The 19,690-nt window shown below is 44.0% G+C and overlaps 1 protein-coding gene across 3 annotated transcripts in view; it reads left to right on the top strand.

The window, feature by feature from the left end:
• The window catches only part of mmrn2a (multimerin 2a), a 34,328-nt gene extending 16,145 nt beyond the window's left edge, over positions 1 to 18,183 (top strand). For 2 of the 3 annotated variants that reach the window (XM_070841328.1, XM_070841326.1), the window contains exons 5-10: positions 7,557 to 7,993; positions 8,118 to 8,312; positions 9,176 to 9,646; positions 12,788 to 13,151; positions 14,841 to 15,359; positions 15,925 to 18,183. In XM_070841328.1, the coding sequence (XP_070697429.1) occupies positions 7,557 to 7,993; positions 8,118 to 8,312; positions 9,176 to 9,646; positions 12,788 to 13,151; positions 14,841 to 15,359; positions 15,925 to 16,328 (2,390 nt within the window). In that variant the 3' untranslated portion in view covers positions 16,329 to 18,183. The remainder of the gene's footprint in view (positions 1 to 7,556; positions 7,994 to 8,117; positions 8,313 to 9,175; positions 9,647 to 12,787; positions 13,152 to 14,840; positions 15,360 to 15,924) is intronic. The other variant, XM_070841327.1, reaches the window with a different exon arrangement.
• The last annotated feature ends 1,507 nt before the right edge of the window (positions 18,184 to 19,690 follow it).

The following is a 19,690-nucleotide window of genomic DNA, read 5'->3' as shown; positions in this document are numbered from 1 at the left end:
TCTGCAGACGTCATCACTGGCATGTCCTTATAAACAAGGAAATTCAAAAGTTTCTTCCAGCGTATTTCTGCAATTTTCTCCACAAGAAAGTTGCTGGAAGTTACTATCGATACAACAATAGTCACCTTGTGTCTGTAAATTGACATTTGAATAAATGTGTAATGATTGTACAAATACAAACACATTTGCTTCTACTTTGCATACAAATACCTAAAACAGTAAACATATTTTTCCTGTGTCCGTACACATTAGCTACAATGAGACCATCTCAAATCTAAAGTTGTCTTGTGAACCACTGAATCTGCATGTGTGGATCTGGTGACACACTGCGTTCGCTGACGTAGTTTGGAGAGGATCTTTTTTTCTTCAGGTGTGATTCACACACTTGTAACTACTGATCGACTTGTGCCTTCTGGGGTTTTTTCTTCTGTGGTGGCGTGGAGCAGCTCTCCTCAGTACAGCGTACCCTCTCCTCTTCCGGGCAGTTTAGTTTTTGTGTTTTTTGCTGGACTGGCAAATAAATAGTTTCACTGTTGATTGTTTTCCAGGTATTAGTCGGAGCCCTGCGTATTTTCAGGGAAGCGGAAGCAGCTCTTGCAAGATGTTTTATTTTAATAGCAAATTGCCTCAAATTCTAATTCTATATATTTATTTTATTAATACACAACAGCTATTGACTCGCTAGGATGTGGGTTAGCCCCGACAACAAGACGAGTGCGGTCCCTAACGTTAACCAGCTGTCTCAACGTGCTGTATGGCAGGGGAGCAGGTCAGGGGTCTGACTAATACCTGCAAAGTCACATCAGTCATGTCCACAGGCTTCTGTATAATGAAACTATTACTTCAATCACATCAAATATCTGTACCATAAATGTTTATTATCTCCGTGCAATATTAAGACTCATCCGGCCAACATCTGACAGCTGAATGTATTAGCACCTTCCTCTATATACACACTGTATATATCTTTATTACATTTACATTACCCCGTATTCTCTTTGTTATATGTATTTGTTCTATGTACAGATTTTTATATCTTAAGTTTATTTTATTTTCATATATTCTTTTTTCTTTATATACATCTTTCTGTTAAGGAGCTCCACGCACAGGTGTCCTGGTACAACCGGAGTGACAAACATTTTGACTCTTGGATCTGAGACATATTTGCTGGACTCACTCTTTCTGTCAGTCTCGAATGTCTATCTTGAAATGGTAAAAACAGCTTTTAGACTGAACTTGATGCAGAAGCATTTGGGCCCAGCTGAACTCGTCACTTTGGGTGTTTTTTAAAAGTAGATTAAGGGAGTTGGAGGAAGACAAATCAGGCTGCAGAGGCTTTGTCTGAGCTGTTTGTTCCTACATGATCCTGGATACGACGACCTGACTCTTATTTTGGTGAACTCATGCTGTGATCTGAAATCTTTTATTGTGTGTAACTGTTATGTGTTTGCTTGTCTTGGCCGCGGCACTTTTGTAAAGGAGATTTTTTTTTATCTCAATTACTTTTTTTCCTAGTTAGAAAAATGTAACTGAAATTGATGGTATTTTATGTTTGAACAATTTAACTAACTAACTAACTGACATCAGCTGGTGCAACAGGCTGCAAGATGAAGGCAGGTGGATGTAAAAATCCTGATGTCTCATTCACATCCTATGAGGGAATTTAACGCTCAAACACATCACAACTGAATGCCTAAACCCTAATTTAACCTAACCTTAAAACCAAGACTTAACCCTTTGAAGTTGTGAGGACCAGGCAAAGTGTCCTCACAATGCTGAAATGTCCTCACTAGGTTGTGGAAAACCAAAGTTTGCTGTCGTAACCATACAAAGACACACACGCACACATTCTTGTCTTTCTATGGTTGTGAAGACACTCATTGTCATAATGCATTCCCTAGCCTCTTACCCTAACCTTAACCTAATTCTAACTTTAGACTCAAGACCAAGTCTTAACCCTCAAATGGTCCTTTGAAGTTGTGAGGACCTGGCAAAATGTCCCCACAATGATGGAAAGTCCTCATAACACTGGTGTAAATCAAAATTAGTTTTCATAACAATACAGACATGAGTGAGTGCACACACACAGGGAGCTCCATTCCTCTGCAATGACTCCTCCACTGACCACATACATAATGACACACACTTCCTCTACAGGAAATCCTCTCTTTCTTCTGTCTCCCACACTGTGTGTGTGTGGGGGGGGGGGGGCTATAAGATGACACTATATTATACAGTACCTCCATCATGTGCAGCATTACATCACACACGCACACACTTCCTCCACCCTGTGTGGAGCTTGTTTGGGGATCGGCCTCGCTCTCAGGTTCCCACAGTGCTCTGCTCTCTCTGACCTTTGACCTCATGGACCAGCCAGTATTACATCATGCCGAAAGGAACATTCTGCAGCACCCAGCTGCTGCGTTACTGATGTTTACTGGGGGATTCTTGTGTACAAGGGGTCTTCAGGATGTTCTTTGACTTATATAGATAACTGAGGAGGTTCAAGAAGCTCTTAGTGGTGACTGAGAGGGTCCTCGGTGAGCTTTAGGGTCTTCCTGGGATCCCATAGGTGACTGAAGAGGTTCAAGAGATCTTTATGGAGGTTTTAGTGGTTATTGAACGGGTCCTAAAGGTTCTTGGGTCCAATAGGTAACTGAGGAAGTTTAAAGGGTCTCTAAGGAGGTTTTTGTGGTCATTGAGGGGGTCCTAGGGGTTCAAGTTGAGGGTCTTTGGATCTTTTAGGTAACTGAAGATGTTTAAGATGTCTTTTAGGAGGTTCTAGTGGTCAGTGAGGAGTTTTTACAGCACTTCAAAAAGTCATTTGGGAGGGTAGGGGTCATTTAAGGGGTTATTGAGTTCCTTTAGGTGGTTCTAGGGGTTGTTTAGTTGGCTGAGATGGTTATTGATGAGGTTCTGCAGTAATCCAAAAGTTTTTATGGCTGTTTAGGAGGTTCTAGTCCCAAATTTGTCACTTTGGATAAATAAAGTACTTCTGATTCTGACTTGGAGGTTCAAGGGGATCTTCATGAGGTTCTAGTGGCCACTGAGGAGGTTCTATAGTACTTTGAGTTTTACAGCCATATAATGGCAAGAGATTAGGTTCTTTTTGCCATTTGTACGATTTTAGTAATCACTGAGAAGGCTCTAAAGGTTCTTTAGGTTCTGTAGGAAACAATAAGGGGTTCTATTAGTTATCAATAATGATCTAGAGGTCCTTTGGGAGGAGTCCTTAAACAGGTCTTTGTAGTCTTTCAGGAAGTTGTGGTGGGCTTTCAGGCGATTTTAGGGGTCCTGTAGGGGGTTGAATAGCGAGTTTGAAGCATCGTGTTGCACTCCACCATCATCAAAACACTAAATGAGAGAATATTTTTTGAAAGAACACTGTTGATCCCAACCAGTGAAGGTCAACACACCTGGAGAACCTCTGACAGGGAGCACTGAAGCTGTTCTGGAGGCTCATGGTGAAACAGCACCTTAGTTACGCACTTTCTGTTGTACTTCCTTTTAATCTGTTACCCATATGTGTGTGTGTGTGTGGTGCATACACACACATGCATATGTTATACATTATATCCCCGTTCAACAACCAACTCTCAAATGTCCCTTGATGTTCCACCTGACAAGAAAATTAAGAGCAGTTTAATCTAACCTGAACATTGATTTTCTAATTATACCTTAGCAGCAGTAACCATGTTGAAGTGGTTCAAATTGGACAAGATTCAGATAAAACTTCAGATAAAATCAAGATAACTATTGCTCAGATGCTTCTTCTCCTCATCATCATCATCTTCTTCTTTGTTGAGCTGTCAGTAGCTCCTGTTGCAGCGGACCCATGCATGTGCAGACAGCTATCACTGGATTACTGTGATGCTGATGAAAACTTTTAGATTCTCAGGCAAACATTTAGATTCTCAGGCAAGTTCTGCAGTTATGAGGAGGTCAGTCAGGCAGATTCATGGATGTTTGTTGTGAGATAATATCTTCTTGAGGAGTCTGAGCATGTGAGATTTTATGTAAGATTTTGAGTCAACACACGGTTTCAATTCAAACATTTGGTGAACTTTGTACAAACCTGAAAAATTATTGCATCAAAAGGAAATTTATGGTCCTGATTCTGTTTTCTCCTGCTGTGTCCTCCACTGTTTGGTTCTGTGTTGTCCCTGTTTCCCCACGTGGCTCATTAAAGTGCCTCCTTACCTTTTTTTAAATTGTGACATTTACAACAAAACAGTGAAGGGAGCAAACAGAGCCGCAGTTGTACAACAGACGTTGTTTTGTCCGAACAGGAAGTCGACTGGGCTCGGCCCCGTAAATCACACTGACAGTCATTAGATAGAAACACTGCCAGCTGACGGGGGCGTGTTGGATTTCAACCTCCAAAGGCCCCCGCAGCAGCCCGCCCACGCCTCTCCCCTGCAGCTGGAGTCTGAGGTGACCTGGAACTTCCTGTCGCAGCATGGCCTCACTGTACTGTGACCTCTGACCTCTCTGTACCCCGCAGCATGTGGGAAAAGAGTTCGGTTAGTCGTAATGACAACGGGTTGTGATGACAGAGGCTGCGGTCAGTGTGTGTGTGTGTGTGTGTTTGAGGTGGTTGTGTCTGGACTGTGTCTCTAGAGGAGAGCGACAGCAATGACCTGAGGCACACACACACACATACACATACTCGTGTGTGTGTTTTTCTATACCTGTGAGGACCCCGGTGTCTCAATGCCTTCCATAGGTCCTAGGCCCCGCCACCCTGAACCTAAACCTGACCAGAGCCAAAAGGCCAAGTCTGAACCCTCAAAGAAGCCCTCTGAAGAAGTGAAGACTGGAAAAAATGTTTCCAGAGGAAAATGTTAATATTCTCTTCACAGTCTTTTCTTTGTTTCATCAAACATAAATGTTCTTATCTGGACATTAGTGAATTCTGACCTGTTTTTAAACCAATAAATCAGTTTAAGACAAATGACCCTGAGCACCTTGAGACATATTTCTGATGTTGTGCCAGCTCATTTAGGGGCCAATCAAATTTTCTTTTGGATCTTAAATTCACATCGGACTGAGACAAGAGGAAGGTTATTTCTCAGAGTTTACAAAGTGTAAGAAAATGATCAAAATCTCATATGGATGTTAAACTGAGCTCATGTTACGTTTGGCAGAAATCAGCTTGACAAAGAAGAGATTTATTTTGAATTTTTCTTTACCTCTGGGTTCTTATGTTCCAAAAAACATCTTTACTTTAAAACAAATCCTTACTTTCCAGAAACAGCTCTTCAGTTCCCAAAAATGTCGACAACTAACAACTTGCCCAAAAATAATTCTCCTTTCCAACATGTCCTCACTTTGCAAAAGTTTTTTGTTGTCTGAACTCCTTAAATCTGCCCTTTTAATACTACATTTCCCTTATTATACTCAAACACTCTTACTGTAGTTATATTTTAATGCAGGACTTTAACTTCTGAGTATTTTCAGAGTGGTATTTATACTTTCACTGCAGTAAAGGATCTGAACACTTCCTCCACCTCTTCCTACAACTTTCATGATGGACAGTTTAAAAAAGGATTTAGACTGACGCAGCAGAACTAGGAGCCAGCGTTATATCGCTCTCCTCAAAGCCACCAGACTCCGTTGACAAAAACATTTGACCATTTTACTTCACAGAACAGGAGTTGCTGGTATACTGCTGCCCCAGTCGGTTAGTTGTGTGTTATTGAGTGACTTTGGTTTAAAGGAGCCATGTTTTGTGAGGTAAAGTTGGTGTTCTTGTCAGACTGTATCAGTACTTTGGTGGTGAATTTGATGTGTTTTAAGAGTTTCAGTGTGGGATTCGGTGTCTGCTGATTTAAATGGAGCTGCTTTAAATGGAAAATGCAGCACGTTGCTGTGTTTCATTTCTCAGAGGAATTAAACAAACGCGCCGAGTCTCTTTTCATGATCCTGTGTGGCTGATCAATAATACCGACTGAATCCTGTACTGACACAATTTGACATCATGCTGTCAAACCGTTTTAACTTCTCTCTGACGGATGGTTTACTGAGTTTTATTTCTGCTCCTCATTTAGAGTCTCTCTGGATTAGTCAGAGCGATAAACAGCAGGAAACAGTTGGGTTTGTTTCAAACTCCAGAAATAACAACATAACACGGGGTCAGGTTGGGCCCACTGAGCCCTGAGGGGTCTCGGACCAGAATGAGGTCCAGCTGGAGGATCGGCAGCGTCCTGCGGTCACTGTGTGTTCTGGCTTCAGTCTCTGCCGAACCAACAGAAACAAACTGAGAAAACTCCTCTAATCTCGGAGCCCTCGAGGCTCCACGACACAAACGGCCCCCCCAGTGGGTCTCAGTATCAACATCAGTGGGTACAGAACCGGCAGCGTCCAGGCTCTGACCCATTTCAGGTGTTGTTGTTTCCCTGCTGGACTGGGCTGTGCTGTGTTTATATTCCAGTTTGGAAACTAAAGTGGTTCTATTTTAGAGCAGAGCAGCCAACAATCGGCCCACAGAGAGCCATGAATCACTGAGGGGGGGTGGCCTCTGGTTAAGATTAGCTCTGTGTTTTGGTAGTGGGGAAGGGAGAGTGGGTCGAAGAAATACCTCCTTTATAATAATTATGGTTTTGTTTTAGCTGGCCTAAATGTAGAAATCTGCTCCGGACATATATCCACAGGATGAATCCTGATAACTTTACTGATCTTCCTTCTTTTCATATAGCGCCACCAACAGTTCTGAATTTAGCATGGCATCAAAGTATTTAATCGTTTTCATTATTCTGACATCTCGTCACATAACATTTAACCCTCCATGTCCCCAGAGATGAAACTGTCTTGTTACAAATAAAATACAAAATACTGGTCTGCGAAAATGTATTTAATTAGAACACAAGCAGTTTAAAAATACATTGTTTACAAACTGATATGATCACATTTTAACATACAGATTTTTTTTTTTTTTTTTCGTCATTTATTTTTCTCATTCTGTATTGTAAATATCTATTTTATATTTTTAGATTTTATATCTGTTCTCTGACTATGCACCAGTATACTCAAGCAAAGTCCTTGTAATGTGAATTTACTTTACCTGATTCTGATTTTATTGTTATCATTAGTGTGGTGGACATGTTGCCACATATTGTCAGTTGGTTGGATTTTCAGTGAAATCATTATATGATAATTCCCTGTTTATCACTGAATAGGATTACACAAAAGTGAGGTGGTGGCCCGATGATGAAACCTTTTACATTTGCAGTTATTCCTCATTTTTACGAGAATGGTGTCTAAATGACATCACCGAGAAAAATAACAAAACACATAAATACAAGCTCTCAAAGTAAATTGTTACAAATGATCTCGTGTTTTTCTGTCCAGCGTCTCATAAGCATGCTGAAGAGCACATTGTGCGTCTGTATCGGGCACCAAAGAGGATGAATGATAACAGACTGACCAGCTTTGCTCTCCTCATCACTTGTTTGAGTTTCTAGATCACTGACGTCCCCCTTTAGTGCTCCATATTATTTGAATTTCTCACATGAAAATATTTTTGGTCTGTACCTGAATGAGCTATTACTTCTCAGTTGTAGATGAGGCAGACACCGTCGCCCCCCCATATCCAGAAGCCCCGGCAGCCCTCCCTGTTCCCCACATGATGGCCCTGGTCATGTCTCAGCTGCAGCCGGTTCTGGAGGGCTTCAACTGCTCATTGGAGCGCCTGAGCCGGCAGGTGGGGGACCTGGCCCGTGACGTGGCCCAGCTGAAGAGCAGCCAGCTGGGGGCGGAGCCACAGGCGGGGCCCCCGGACGACCTTGTGCTCGACGAGGCAGCTCAGGAGCGCTTGGATGCCAGACTGGACAAGGTGTTTCAGCACATCGGGGAGGTCCGGAGGCAGATGGACAGCCAACAGGCTGTCATGGAGAACAGGCTGCACTCCCAGCATGCAATGCTGCACTACAACCTCACCACCTTTAAGACGGACATCGACATGAAACTGAGGCGCCACCACAAGATGCTGCAGGTCAGTGGACAAAAATCCCTAAAGGCATTCTTTCTTTTTTTATTCAGAGAGAAAGAAAATCAAAGTGGTGATTTAAAGGGCACCATATGATTCCCAAACTTTCTAACCCTGGCCCTGATGTTAGGTCAGCCTGCAGGCCATGAACACCACACTGGCTGAGCTGAAGCTGGACCAGGATCAGACCACTGAGGATGAGCTGGAGGATCACCTCCCTCCTCCCACCCTGCCTCCCACCCACCTGCTGCAGCCCTCAGACACCTCAGCGCTCTGGGAAGCCATTGAACGCCTGGATGGCACAGTGGTCAACAACACAGTGAAGGTGGGTCGCACCAAAACACGTCTAGTACCTGTCCTGTTTTCAGCCGCTGTCAGACCAGCGATCAGATCTGCGAGGTAAAATGAGTGTTTTTGTCAATGTAGTCTGGTGTCTTTGAAGAGAGCGATAGAACGGCTGTTTGTGGTTAAACCAAAAGGATCTTACAGATCTGTCTCTGTAGGGATCCTTTCAATAATTTTTTTCCATCTTTTAGTGGATGTACTTTGATCAGGTGCAGTTGCCCCAAAAGATTACAGTGCAGCTGTTGCAGCCCATTTGGCAACTGTCAGCTGAGGTGATCTCCTGGACCAATTCCAACACTTTTTGTACCTACCAGTCATTCAGACACTAAAATATTTACAAATGGGGCCCAACCACCAAACTCACCAGAAATGCAGAATCTGCCTTATTTAATGCTGCACCTCAGTGGTGAACCTACACTTGTATGTGATAACACAGGGTTTTTTTTAATTCAGTCTTGACTTAAAGGACACAGTGGTTGTGTAAGACGTTGATGTGAAGCTGATGTGAACATGTTTCAAAAACACAAATACTGTTGGCACATTTTAACGAATAAAGATCCTTATTTGGCGACTTATTTGTTAGCTGGTGTTATAGATTCACATTTTTTTCCTGGTCAACATATTTATTGAATTTGTCATGTGGAACATTGTAACCTTAACACATACAAATAGCATTTAACCCAAATTATATACATGTCACCAGCCATCTGGAAAGTGGATGGATGGATGGATAGATAGAAATGTTTACTATGGGACATGTCAACTGTGGGTTTGAGAAAAAGGTTTAAAAGGTGAGTTGAAGAAAACCACCTAATAAATGCTTCACCTCATGTTGATGTGCAGTTGGACGGGCTGATGGAGGACATGGAGGTGACTTCGGGGAGCATCCAGCAGCTGAGGCGGGACTTTAAGGAGCTGGATAAGCACATCAACCAGACGGCCCGGACCAGTCAGATCCAGTTCATGGAAACGGGGCTGGAGGTGGAGACGGCGAAAGAAGTGGTGCTGAGGCAGGTGGGTGAACTGGCAGGGAACCTCAGCCAGCAGGGCAAGCAGCTGCAGGAGATGGACGTGGACGTGGACTACCTGTACACCTTACTCTATGGTCCTTACTCTAACATGTCTGGAGACTGCGACTGCAAGGGGCTGAAGGCCGACGTAGCTCAGCTGCGGGTGACCGTGGCCAATGTGACGGAACTGGCCAATGAGAACCGATTAGCCCTGGACGAGACCGTCGAGGGAGGGGAGGAGCAGTGGGGCGGGGCCGGCGACTGGGAGCTGGCTCTAGAGGCGCTCCAACGTGGCCTCCAGCAGGTATGAAAAATAAAAGCCTTTAACCGTTTTCTGCTGAAGACACAGACAAAACGCACAGCTCATTTCTGTTCAAGTTCGACTCTGAAATGTTAAAACAATGTGTTGGTGTCTCAAGTGCTGGATGATCCGCTCAGTCTGCAGCTTCCCTCCAGGAGCTTCATGGAGCTTTAAAGGAGCTTTTAGCTCCTTGTTTATCCCCCTGAGACCCAGAAGAAAAACATCTAAATATTTAGATTCATACATAAGTGATTAGTGATAGGGATATTAGAAACACATCACAGGGATTAGTTTATCAAGATTAGTTTATCAAAAATGTTAATTTTAATATTTTATAAAAATGTCCTTGGTGGACATCGGGTCGATCTTTTCCACAAAAACGGGTAAGCGGATAAGATTTGGTGATGATAAAACAATATATTTTCTTCTTAATTTCCCCTCATTTGATGAATATTGGAGCCAAAAATAAAGTTAAAACCTGCTGTACCGGCGGCTCAATACCCGATTCTCCCTCGGTTTCTGGCATAAATATCAAGGCTGATTGAATTTCAGGTGGGACAGTTTGCCACCTCAGACAATGACATCAGTGTTATATTATGTGGTATTTCATTAACTGACACACTGAGGTCATTGATGATGTTACTCGTGGTGCTGCTGCCTGTCACTGACCACAGACGTGCCGCTACCAGGGCATCTGCTGGGGAAAGTTCTTTGTGTGGCACTCGTGGCTGTATTATAAGAGCTGGATACCGGACCGCCACCTGAATGACGGCACCACTGTGGTATGAGCCAATCAGCAGCGTTGCTGGGCCAGATGCATGATGGGATGAACACATATGAGCATATTCAGTGGGCCAAACCTAACCTGAAAGATAGAGACTTTTTTGTAGTGATGGGAATTTCGGCTCTTTTTAGAGAGTCGGTTCTTTTGGCTCGGCTCCCTAAAAAGAGCCGGCTCTTTTTCGGCTCCCAAGTGGCTCCTCAGATTTTATTGTTGCTTCAATAAATGTATTGTACAGTGTGGACACACAGACACCACTGCACATCAGGGGCGCCCCCAGAAATTTTTCACAGGGGGGGCAAGATAGGGCCAGTGAAAATCCTGGGGTGGCACACCAAAACCAAAAACAATAACGCAATTTCAAGAAGAAAAGCTGTTGAGGCTAGTCAAAATCAATGTCAGTATGACAGTTAAGGAATCATGTACTCATATACTTTCTAATTTTACAGTTAATGTTACTTAGATGTACATGGACTAATACAGTACAAGCCTGTTTTATTAAGTGTTGGTTTATTTATGAGTTAGGAAATTCATTGTTCTAATAGGGTAGTTGTATTATACAGCTTTACTATTAGGGAGTACATTCATGTAATGAACTAAACAGTTACAGGGAACAAGTCTACTCAAGTTTAAAAGCACCACACAGAGGCCTTTGATTGTTTTCAATACAGCTTTATTCTGCTGTAAACATGTAAACAAAGCATTGTATTTGACAGTAGACATTTGACTGTACCAGTCTTTCTTGAAGCCTCGTCTTCTGCCCCCTTGAAGAGTACGAGGGAAAAACTTGAGATGCAGCTGTTTGGGCCTTCTGATGTTGACTGGGAAATATCTGTGATGAAACATGAGGACAATAAGTTACTCAGAATTTAAAATAGCAGCAGCAAAAACAACAGTAATAACATGAGTAGCTGTCCATAGTAATCCCAGATTACAGTTGTATTATGGACCCACAGTCAGTTCTGTTCTGACTGTTCAAACTCATCTACCTGTAAACATGAATGAGAAGCTTTCTGTTGCACCAGGATTCATAACTCAGTGTTGACACCTTGTTACCACACGTTTATCCAGGTAAAGTTACTCTCTTGCCATTCATTTCCCCATGAGGGACCCTGTTCTCAGCTCACCTGTTGGTCCAGCAGTAGGATGACCAGCTGTGTCCTGTCTGACCTGCTGCCTTACTTCTTCCCTGTTCTCTGGACCTGTCGCTGCCTGAACCTGCTCTGTCTCTGTCTCTGTCTGCTCATGGGTTTGCTCGGCGGTCTTATCTTGGCCTGCATCATCACACATATGGAAGAGATGTCCGTAGACTTTCTCTTCATTGTCTGCAAATTGCCGTAGCATCACGGCACAGGTGCTGGTGATCCGACGCTAGCGGCCCTTAACACAAGCTAATGAGATGCTCAGTAACGGAGAGCAGCCGGCAGGAGGTTCAGCACAGACACAGTTTACCAAACACGTACTATTTGTTCTAAAAGTAAGTACTGTTTGACTGACTTACCTGTTGGTAGTCTGCTTGTCTCAACAGCTGCCGTTGAAAGCTTCCACTGTCCGTCTCTGAGTTTGGGCAGCAGCTGCTGCAGTGCTGCCTTCACTTGCAATGTAGTTACAATTTCCTAAATTTTCAAATGTCAACTTGACCTATCAGAACTGGGGGGGCCACTGGGGGGGGCAAGCTTTTTTCAGGGGTGGCCGCGGCCCCCCCTGGCCCCCCCTCACGTGATTGGTCAAGATGTGCAGCAGAGGCGCCTCTGCTGCACATCTTGACCAATCACGTGCGGCTTTAACAGAAAAAAGATGAGAAAAACAAACAAATCCACTCCCCATCAGGAGCCAGCTCCCGTCGTTCACTTCAAAGAGCCGGCTCTAAGAACCGGATCGTTTGCGACCGACACATCACTTACACACTTACACACATTTACAGTGTTTAAAGCCTTGATAGAATTTGCCCCCTCATGACATTTTATCATCTACTCCATCCAAAACGATTATAACACATCAGCGAGCTGCACTCTTACACTGTCACCATCAGCACATACACTGTAGTTTATTCTGACACCGTCCTGCTGCCCAAAACACTCATCTGCTGCAGAAAATAGTCCAACAAATGCACTACTTCCTCCTGTTTGATTAAAAACTACAGTGTGCAGCTGCTTTTAGAAATCACTGAGCCCTTTTAAACATGAAACTATAAATCAGAGAGGTCTTATTAAAGATTTCCTTCCTCACTTAGGAACCAATGGGCTCTGGGCCGAGAGCCGTAGACAGGGCCAACATGGCTCGGGTTAGGATCTGCATGTGTTGAGAATAAGACAAATATAGAAGTTTATCTTTAAATCAAGCATCATGTCCTCTCCCTGCAGGTGAACGAGTCTCTGGCCTTGGAGCACAGCAGGACCAGGACTCTGGACCACAACCTGAGCCAGCTGAGCAGCTCAGTGATGGTGGGCCTGGCCGAGGTCTCCGGCCTGAAAAAGGCCGACAGGGAGCTGGACGAGGAGATGCAGCACCTGAAGGGCTCCTTTCAGTCTCTGCTGCAGGACGGCATCCGACACAGCGACGTGCTGGAGCTGCTGCTGGGGGAGGAGGAGCTGGAGTTCCTGGAGTGGCCCGTCCAGGACCAGGAGGCCCACTCCATCCCGGCCCTGCAGGAGCAGCTGAGGCTCCTGAAGGAGCAGCTGAGAGGACACAACCTGAGCATCAGCTCCCTGCTGGGAAACAGGACAGGTAGGACCGTCCAGCAGGCACCAAGGAGAGAGGTTTAGCAGCATGGAGCCATGCTGTGACTGCGGGGGAGAGTTACTCACTACATTTACTCAAGTACTGTACTTTTTTTGAAGTACTTGTACTGACCATGAGTATTTCCACTTTATGCTACTTTTTACTTGACTGCACTTATCAGGATCAATCAATCAATCAATCAATCGATCTTTATATGGCGCCAATTCATAACAGCGTTATCTCAAGACGCTTTACATAAAGAGCAGGTCTAGACCAAACTCTTTAATTAGAGAGAGACCTAACGATTCAGGAATTCAAAATTAAGGATATAACGCAGCAAAGGTATCAAACGCAGCACTCAGGTGTAACAAGACCAGGACAGAGAGAAGTCCTCTGTCTGATGCCATAAGGAGGTCGTTTGTAACCTTCACCAGTGTGTCTCTGTGCTGTGGTTCGCTCTAAAACCTGACTGAAAATCCTCAAATAGACTATTGGAATTTAGAAAGTTACACAGCTGGTTGGCTACAACTTTCTCCAGGATCTTTGAGAGAAAGGGGAGGTTGGACATAGGTCTATAGTTGGCTTAATACACCTGAATCAAGAGTAGGCTTTTTCAGGAGAGGTTTAATTACTGCTACTTTGAAGGACTGTGGTACGTAGCCTGTTAGTAAAGACTGATTGATCATAGATGCAGTAACTAGTTATTTGGCAGATTTAGACTATTAAAAATCAACTTATAAATGATGACCTGTTACTCAGGATGAAATAAATTCATTCAAATTAACTCCACTTTTACAACATTCAGGGCTCAGCTGTCAGTCAAATACAGCTCTGTAGTAACATCTGTTGGCGGCTGTGAGGAACTACAACAACAACATTTACGTCGTCCTCCATAGTCCTCAGGGGTTTCACCTGCACCGACACAGTCCTAACGGTCGTTCGCCAACCAGTCAAGTTATGTCTGTCCAGAATTAGATAGAAGATTAGTCAGTATGATCATGATCTCTCTTCTGTTCCTGATTGGTGGCGTTCAATAATGGCCAGAAAAGTGTTTCTGCAGATGCAAAACGTCACCACTTCTTCATTATATCATCAAGTCAGATAGTGGAGCCATCTTCTATGTAGCAACCACAAATTATTTATCCACCCAACCCCAATTTTAAGAAAACTGCAGCCTGCAAAACCACAGTGCAGCCACAACAGATAATCAAGAACAGCATCCTCCACTGGTCCTGAAAGGAGACTGTAAACGGGACATTATGATCACACAGTAGAGACCTGAAAATCATCTCCAAGAAACGGAATGAAAGATCAATAAATTACTCAAAGTTCAAGTTATTTTCCATTTTAGTATTTTTAGGATACGGGTCAGTGCAAAGTACCAAAAACAGCACTTATTGCAGCTTGTTCTGGGTTTTGCGTCATCATCACATCTTAGACAGACGGGGCTTATTTTTGCTCAGCTTCTGCTTCACAGATGCTCCTCACACGCTTTCATTTAGACTTCAGACTAGTTATAATGAAGATAATAATGGAGAATGTAGAGAAGTAAAAAGTAGATTACTGGCTCAAAATTATTTTTGAGTTAAGAGTAAAACCACAGTTTAAAGGGGAACATGAAAAGTACTCGTCCTTAAAAAAAAATACTTTTTTCTGCTGATACTAAGACTAATGTTTGACTCCTTCTGCTCCCAGAAGACAGAGAGGAGGTACCGTATGCTGACCAGCCCTCCTCCTCCCACCCCCTCCCTGATGATTGGCTCCCTGGCAGCATGAAGAGGAGCAGCGGTGGAGTTCCAGCCAGGGAGCGCCAGCTCCTCCTGCACACTGTGGGGAGGCGTCCAGAGCACGGAGGAGACGGCAGCGATCTGTGGAACCTGGAGAAAGTGGTGGAGGAGCTAGGGCTGAGGGTGCTCCGGCTGGAGGAGAAACCTTGTAACACTTCTACTGAGAGGGAGGCGTCGTCTAGTGGGGTGGTGGCCAAACTGCAGGCGGAGGTGACATGGCTGAAGAGAGGGCTGGAGGAACATCTGAGGGTGTTCAAGAACGTCTTCAGCAACGCTGACGTGCTGGCAGGATCTGACGCCACATTGGAGCTTGATAAACTGTGGCAGCTGGTGAAGAACAAAGATGGGAAGAAAGAGAGGAAGAGAGGAGCAGCGAGGGAGGGATCAGGAAGAGGAGGGAACCATCGAAGCAGGAGGGAGTCATCAGGTGAGTCTCGACTTATGAGCTTTGCACTGACTTTTTCTGTCAGGTTCTGACGTGGGATAAGTTGGACTCTCAGACTCTCTTAACTGCATACTTCATGAACCATTCATTTCAAATTTCGCCATCAACTAAAGAGACACCACAGAGACAGAAAACCACTACAAATGCAACAAAACGACCTGTAAGTGACTCAAAATGACTGCAAAACTACTACAAACAACAGAAATACTACAAAAAACACGAAACCTCGACAAACTAAGCCAAACTTCTACAAACAACACAGAACAACCAAAAGGATCAGAAAAACTACTATAAAACACAGAACGACTGTTAAGAGACGCAAAACGACGCAAAGTTTTTATATAGATTAAATAAACAAGACATATCATGTAAACTTTAGAGCTTCGGAGTTGCTGGTAGGTGGATTTTGCTACTTTGCCACCAGTCTCTGTGCTAAGCTAAGCTAACAGGTGGCAGATTTACTGTACAGACGTGAGAGAACATCTTAACTCTCAATTTGTGGTTCTTATGCTCACCAACAGACTCCTGACCCTCCGTTTCTCTCCAGGTGTTGTTCCAGTCCCGTCCAACCTATCAGAGGACTCTCTGCTGGTTGTGGCTGGATTTCCTCTGAGCGTCTCAACCGGCGTCATCGCCTTCAAAGCGTCTCTGAACCGGGGTCAGTTTTACTCCAACACTGGCACCTTCACGGCTCCGATGAACGGAATCTACCTGTTTGTCCTCACCTTGGACCTGAGGCCAGGCCCCGCCCATGTGGTCCTCAGGGGGGAGTCGGGCAGGGCTCTGGGGTCTCTGCACCAACAGGAGGTGACAGAGGTGGGGCCGGTCACCGCTGTGAGCCTCCTGCTGTTGAGCGAGGGGGAGGTGGTGGGGTTGGAACTGAAGGGAGGAGCGCTGGTGGAGTCAGAGGACAATATGTTCACTGTACTGCTGCTCCACCAGACCACCTGAGGGCACTGTGGACCGGACAGCTGAAGGAGAGACAATGATCAGAGACTCTGGGAGGGGCGGAGGTTTTAAAACACATTCAATGGAGAATTTAATGGATTTTTAAACCTGGACCCTATTTGTACATATTCTGGTGTCTAAATCACTGGTAGGTACAGAAAGTGTCCAGTAGATCACCAACATTATGGAAAGGAACCGTACAGAGACAGACCGGTAAGATCCTTTCTGTTTAACCACAGACAGCCGTCAGATCGCTCTCTTCAGAGACAATACATGCCAAGTGTTTTTAAACGGTTTGTTCAGAACTAATCCTAAAACATCAAAGTCATACAAAAGCACAAACAAACTAACCTGTTGAAGCAGCAGCAGACCAGAAACTCCCATCCTCTCCAAAATAAATTTTCTGTTTTTGTCAGTGGAGTCACTTTTTTTTTTTTTTTTCAACACTTTTAGTACCTACCAGTCATCTAGACACCAGAACATGTACAAATAGGAACCAGGTTTAAAAATACGTATTATTCTTAAACATTGCTCAAATTATGTTGATGAAGGTTTATTCCAAAAGCACCTTACAGTATTAAATATGGGCAGATTATGGTGGAGTCAAAGGGAATCAAACCCTCAAATCACCAGTCAGGACAAAGATCTGTGGAGTTTGAGCTCCACAAACATCTCAGGCTAAAATCTTGATAATCAAACGTCCAACTCCTCAATGCTCAGTTCTCGTTGCTCTCTAAATCCTCGCTCCAACTCCCAAACTGAAGCATGTTTCTCTACGTTATGCTCAGAGCTGGAGTTAGGATGTAGTTACCCTAGCTTAGCATAAAGGCAACCAAATGGTTGTGTCCAAAGTTCAAAAACACACCAGGCAACACCTCTACTGGTAAAAAAAAAAATGTATTGTAAGGCCAAGTGCCATTTCATATACAGATATTCACTTCAACAGCACACCTGCACCACCCAGGTACAATAACCTCCACCCTCGCTGCAGAAAAAAATGCTAGAGAAAACACTGACACCACGAAGTCAACGACTGCCGGCACGGGAATTTAACCCACAATGCCTTGCTCTGTTTACTGAGCTCCTCACAACAAGCTTTCAGCCATCGTGAGAATACGTCGACCAGATCAATCAAATACTCACGGTTATGCTTAACTCTGATTGGCAGATGTGTTGTGGACCCTGCAGTGTCACTGTAACCTGACCACAGATCAGCTGTACACCACTATGTGTAATCCAAAACGGCGTGTTAGGGCCATTTTAGGTAAAAAGATAAAACTACAGAGCAATTGCAAAGAATAATCTAAGGTTGTCCTCTGCAGGTGTAATAGAGTTTGGCTTCATGGACATCGCCATCTTGGTGATGTTCGTTCCAGACAGGCCGCCTTTTCTCATTGACTTCCATCTAATCAGACTTCTGTTTGGAGTGGAGTCGCCCCCTGCTGGACATTAGAAAGAATGCAGGTTTAAGGCTTTTCATCAGCTTCACTGTTAAGACATGGAAGCTACATCCACTTCTTAAAAAAAGAAAATCCACTTTTCTTAAAACATTACCTTCCTCTCATTTCTTTTGAAGCTGCAATGGCCCTGATACACTGTCGTAGTAATGTATGTGAAGTATCAGTATAATTACATAAAAACAAACAGAGCAGTATATATTTATGTAAAGGAACAGCTGAGCCGTTTGTTGGAAGTGAAAATGGTGTAAACGAGGTGTGTTTATCTAAGAGCTGAATGAGAAAAGACCATTGTTATCGAAACTGTCACTAGCCTGTAACTTAATAAAAGAGTTTATCAACAGCTGTCTCTGTGCTGTGTTACAGCGCCCTCAGGGGTTTCTGACACTATTGAAACTTCATTTACTTCTACATCTGAGTTTAGTAAGACTTGACAAGGGGATCCTGAGGTGGTTCCCGAGGGGTTCCCAGGCCAGATGAGTTATGTAATCTCTGGGACGTGCGCCCAGGAGGCTTCCTGACCAGAACCACCTCAACTTGCTCCTTTCAATGTGAAGCAGCAGCAGCTCTACTCTGAGCCCCTCACTGGATCTCTAAGGCTGAGCCCAGACACCCTACGGAGGAAACTCATTTTGACGGCTTGTATCCGAGAGCTCGTTCTTTCGGTCATTACCTGGAGCTCATGACCATAGGTAAGGGTAAGGGTTAGGGTTAGGTAGGTTAGGGTTAGGTAGGTAAGGCTAACCCTTCTGGCTCAGCTCCCTCTTCACCACAATGGACCGGTACAGCGCCCGCATTACTGCTGATGCAGCACCAATCCATCTGTCCATCTTGTGCCCCATTTTACCCTCACTAGTGAACAAGACCCAGAGATACTTAAACTCACCCACTTGGGGCAGCAACTCACTCCAAACCAGGAGGGTTTCATGGCCATGGCCTCAGACTTAAACGTGCCACTTCACACTCAGCTGCAAACCACCCCAGCGCCTGCTGAAGGTCACGGTCTGAGGAAGCCAACAGAACCTCATCTGCAGACAGCAGAGATGCAATTCTGAGTTCTCCAAACCGGACACTGTCCTCACCTCGGCTGCGCCTTGAGATCCTGTCTATGAAAATCACAAACAGGATCAGGAACAAGGGGTAGCCTTGGCGGAGTCCAACACCCACTGAGAACGTGCTTGACTTTATATCTTGTTTGGATCTTTGGATTCACCTAATGTCCTGAAATGTTCCTGTGTTTAACCATGTGAAGCATTTCTAAAGTTTGTTTTTGAAAGGACCTGAATAACCGAAGTTTATTATTACTGTTATTATTCGGGTTTGGTCTGTCGTTTTGGACCCATGAAGAAGTCCAACCAGGTGTGGAGGAACCTCCTGAAACCTGCAGTGGATAAACTGGTTTGTTTGATGTGGCACAGGTGAAGTAAGACGCTGAGAGACACTCTGATGTTTTCCTTTAAACCTTTTAATCATCTTATCATCTCTGTTAAGTCTACAGTGTAGAAAAATAAGCATCAAAAATATACCAAACTCAACAAAATAAAATCTGGCAAGCAGAAAGCCAAAAGAAAAAAATAAAACAACTCTGAAATGGTGAAAAAATAACTTCTTTTCATTTTAATTATCGATGCATCATCATCATCATCTTCATTAGTAGTTTTATTATTGTGAACTCCGGTCTGGTCTGAACTCACACTTCAAAATTAATCTAAATTATAGTTTTATTCTGAAAACAAGAATAAACAGAAGGAGGGTTTGGAGCTGCAGCGATGGAGAATCAATAACTGAGGATTAATGGGATCAATACAAACTCAGCGCTTCTGTACTTTAAGTGAACAGCTGGTTATTATGATGGTCAACACCTCCAGTAAACAGATGCAGGTGGAGGCTTTAAACAGACTTCAGACC

This window comes from Pempheris klunzingeri, chromosome 12 (assembly GCF_042242105.1).
Source record: "Pempheris klunzingeri isolate RE-2024b chromosome 12, fPemKlu1.hap1, whole genome shotgun sequence".
Classification (NCBI taxonomy): domain Eukaryota; kingdom Metazoa; phylum Chordata; class Actinopteri; order Acropomatiformes; family Pempheridae; genus Pempheris; species Pempheris klunzingeri.
Note: the sequence above shows the minus strand (reverse complement) of the source record. Positions and strands in the feature narration are given on the sequence as shown.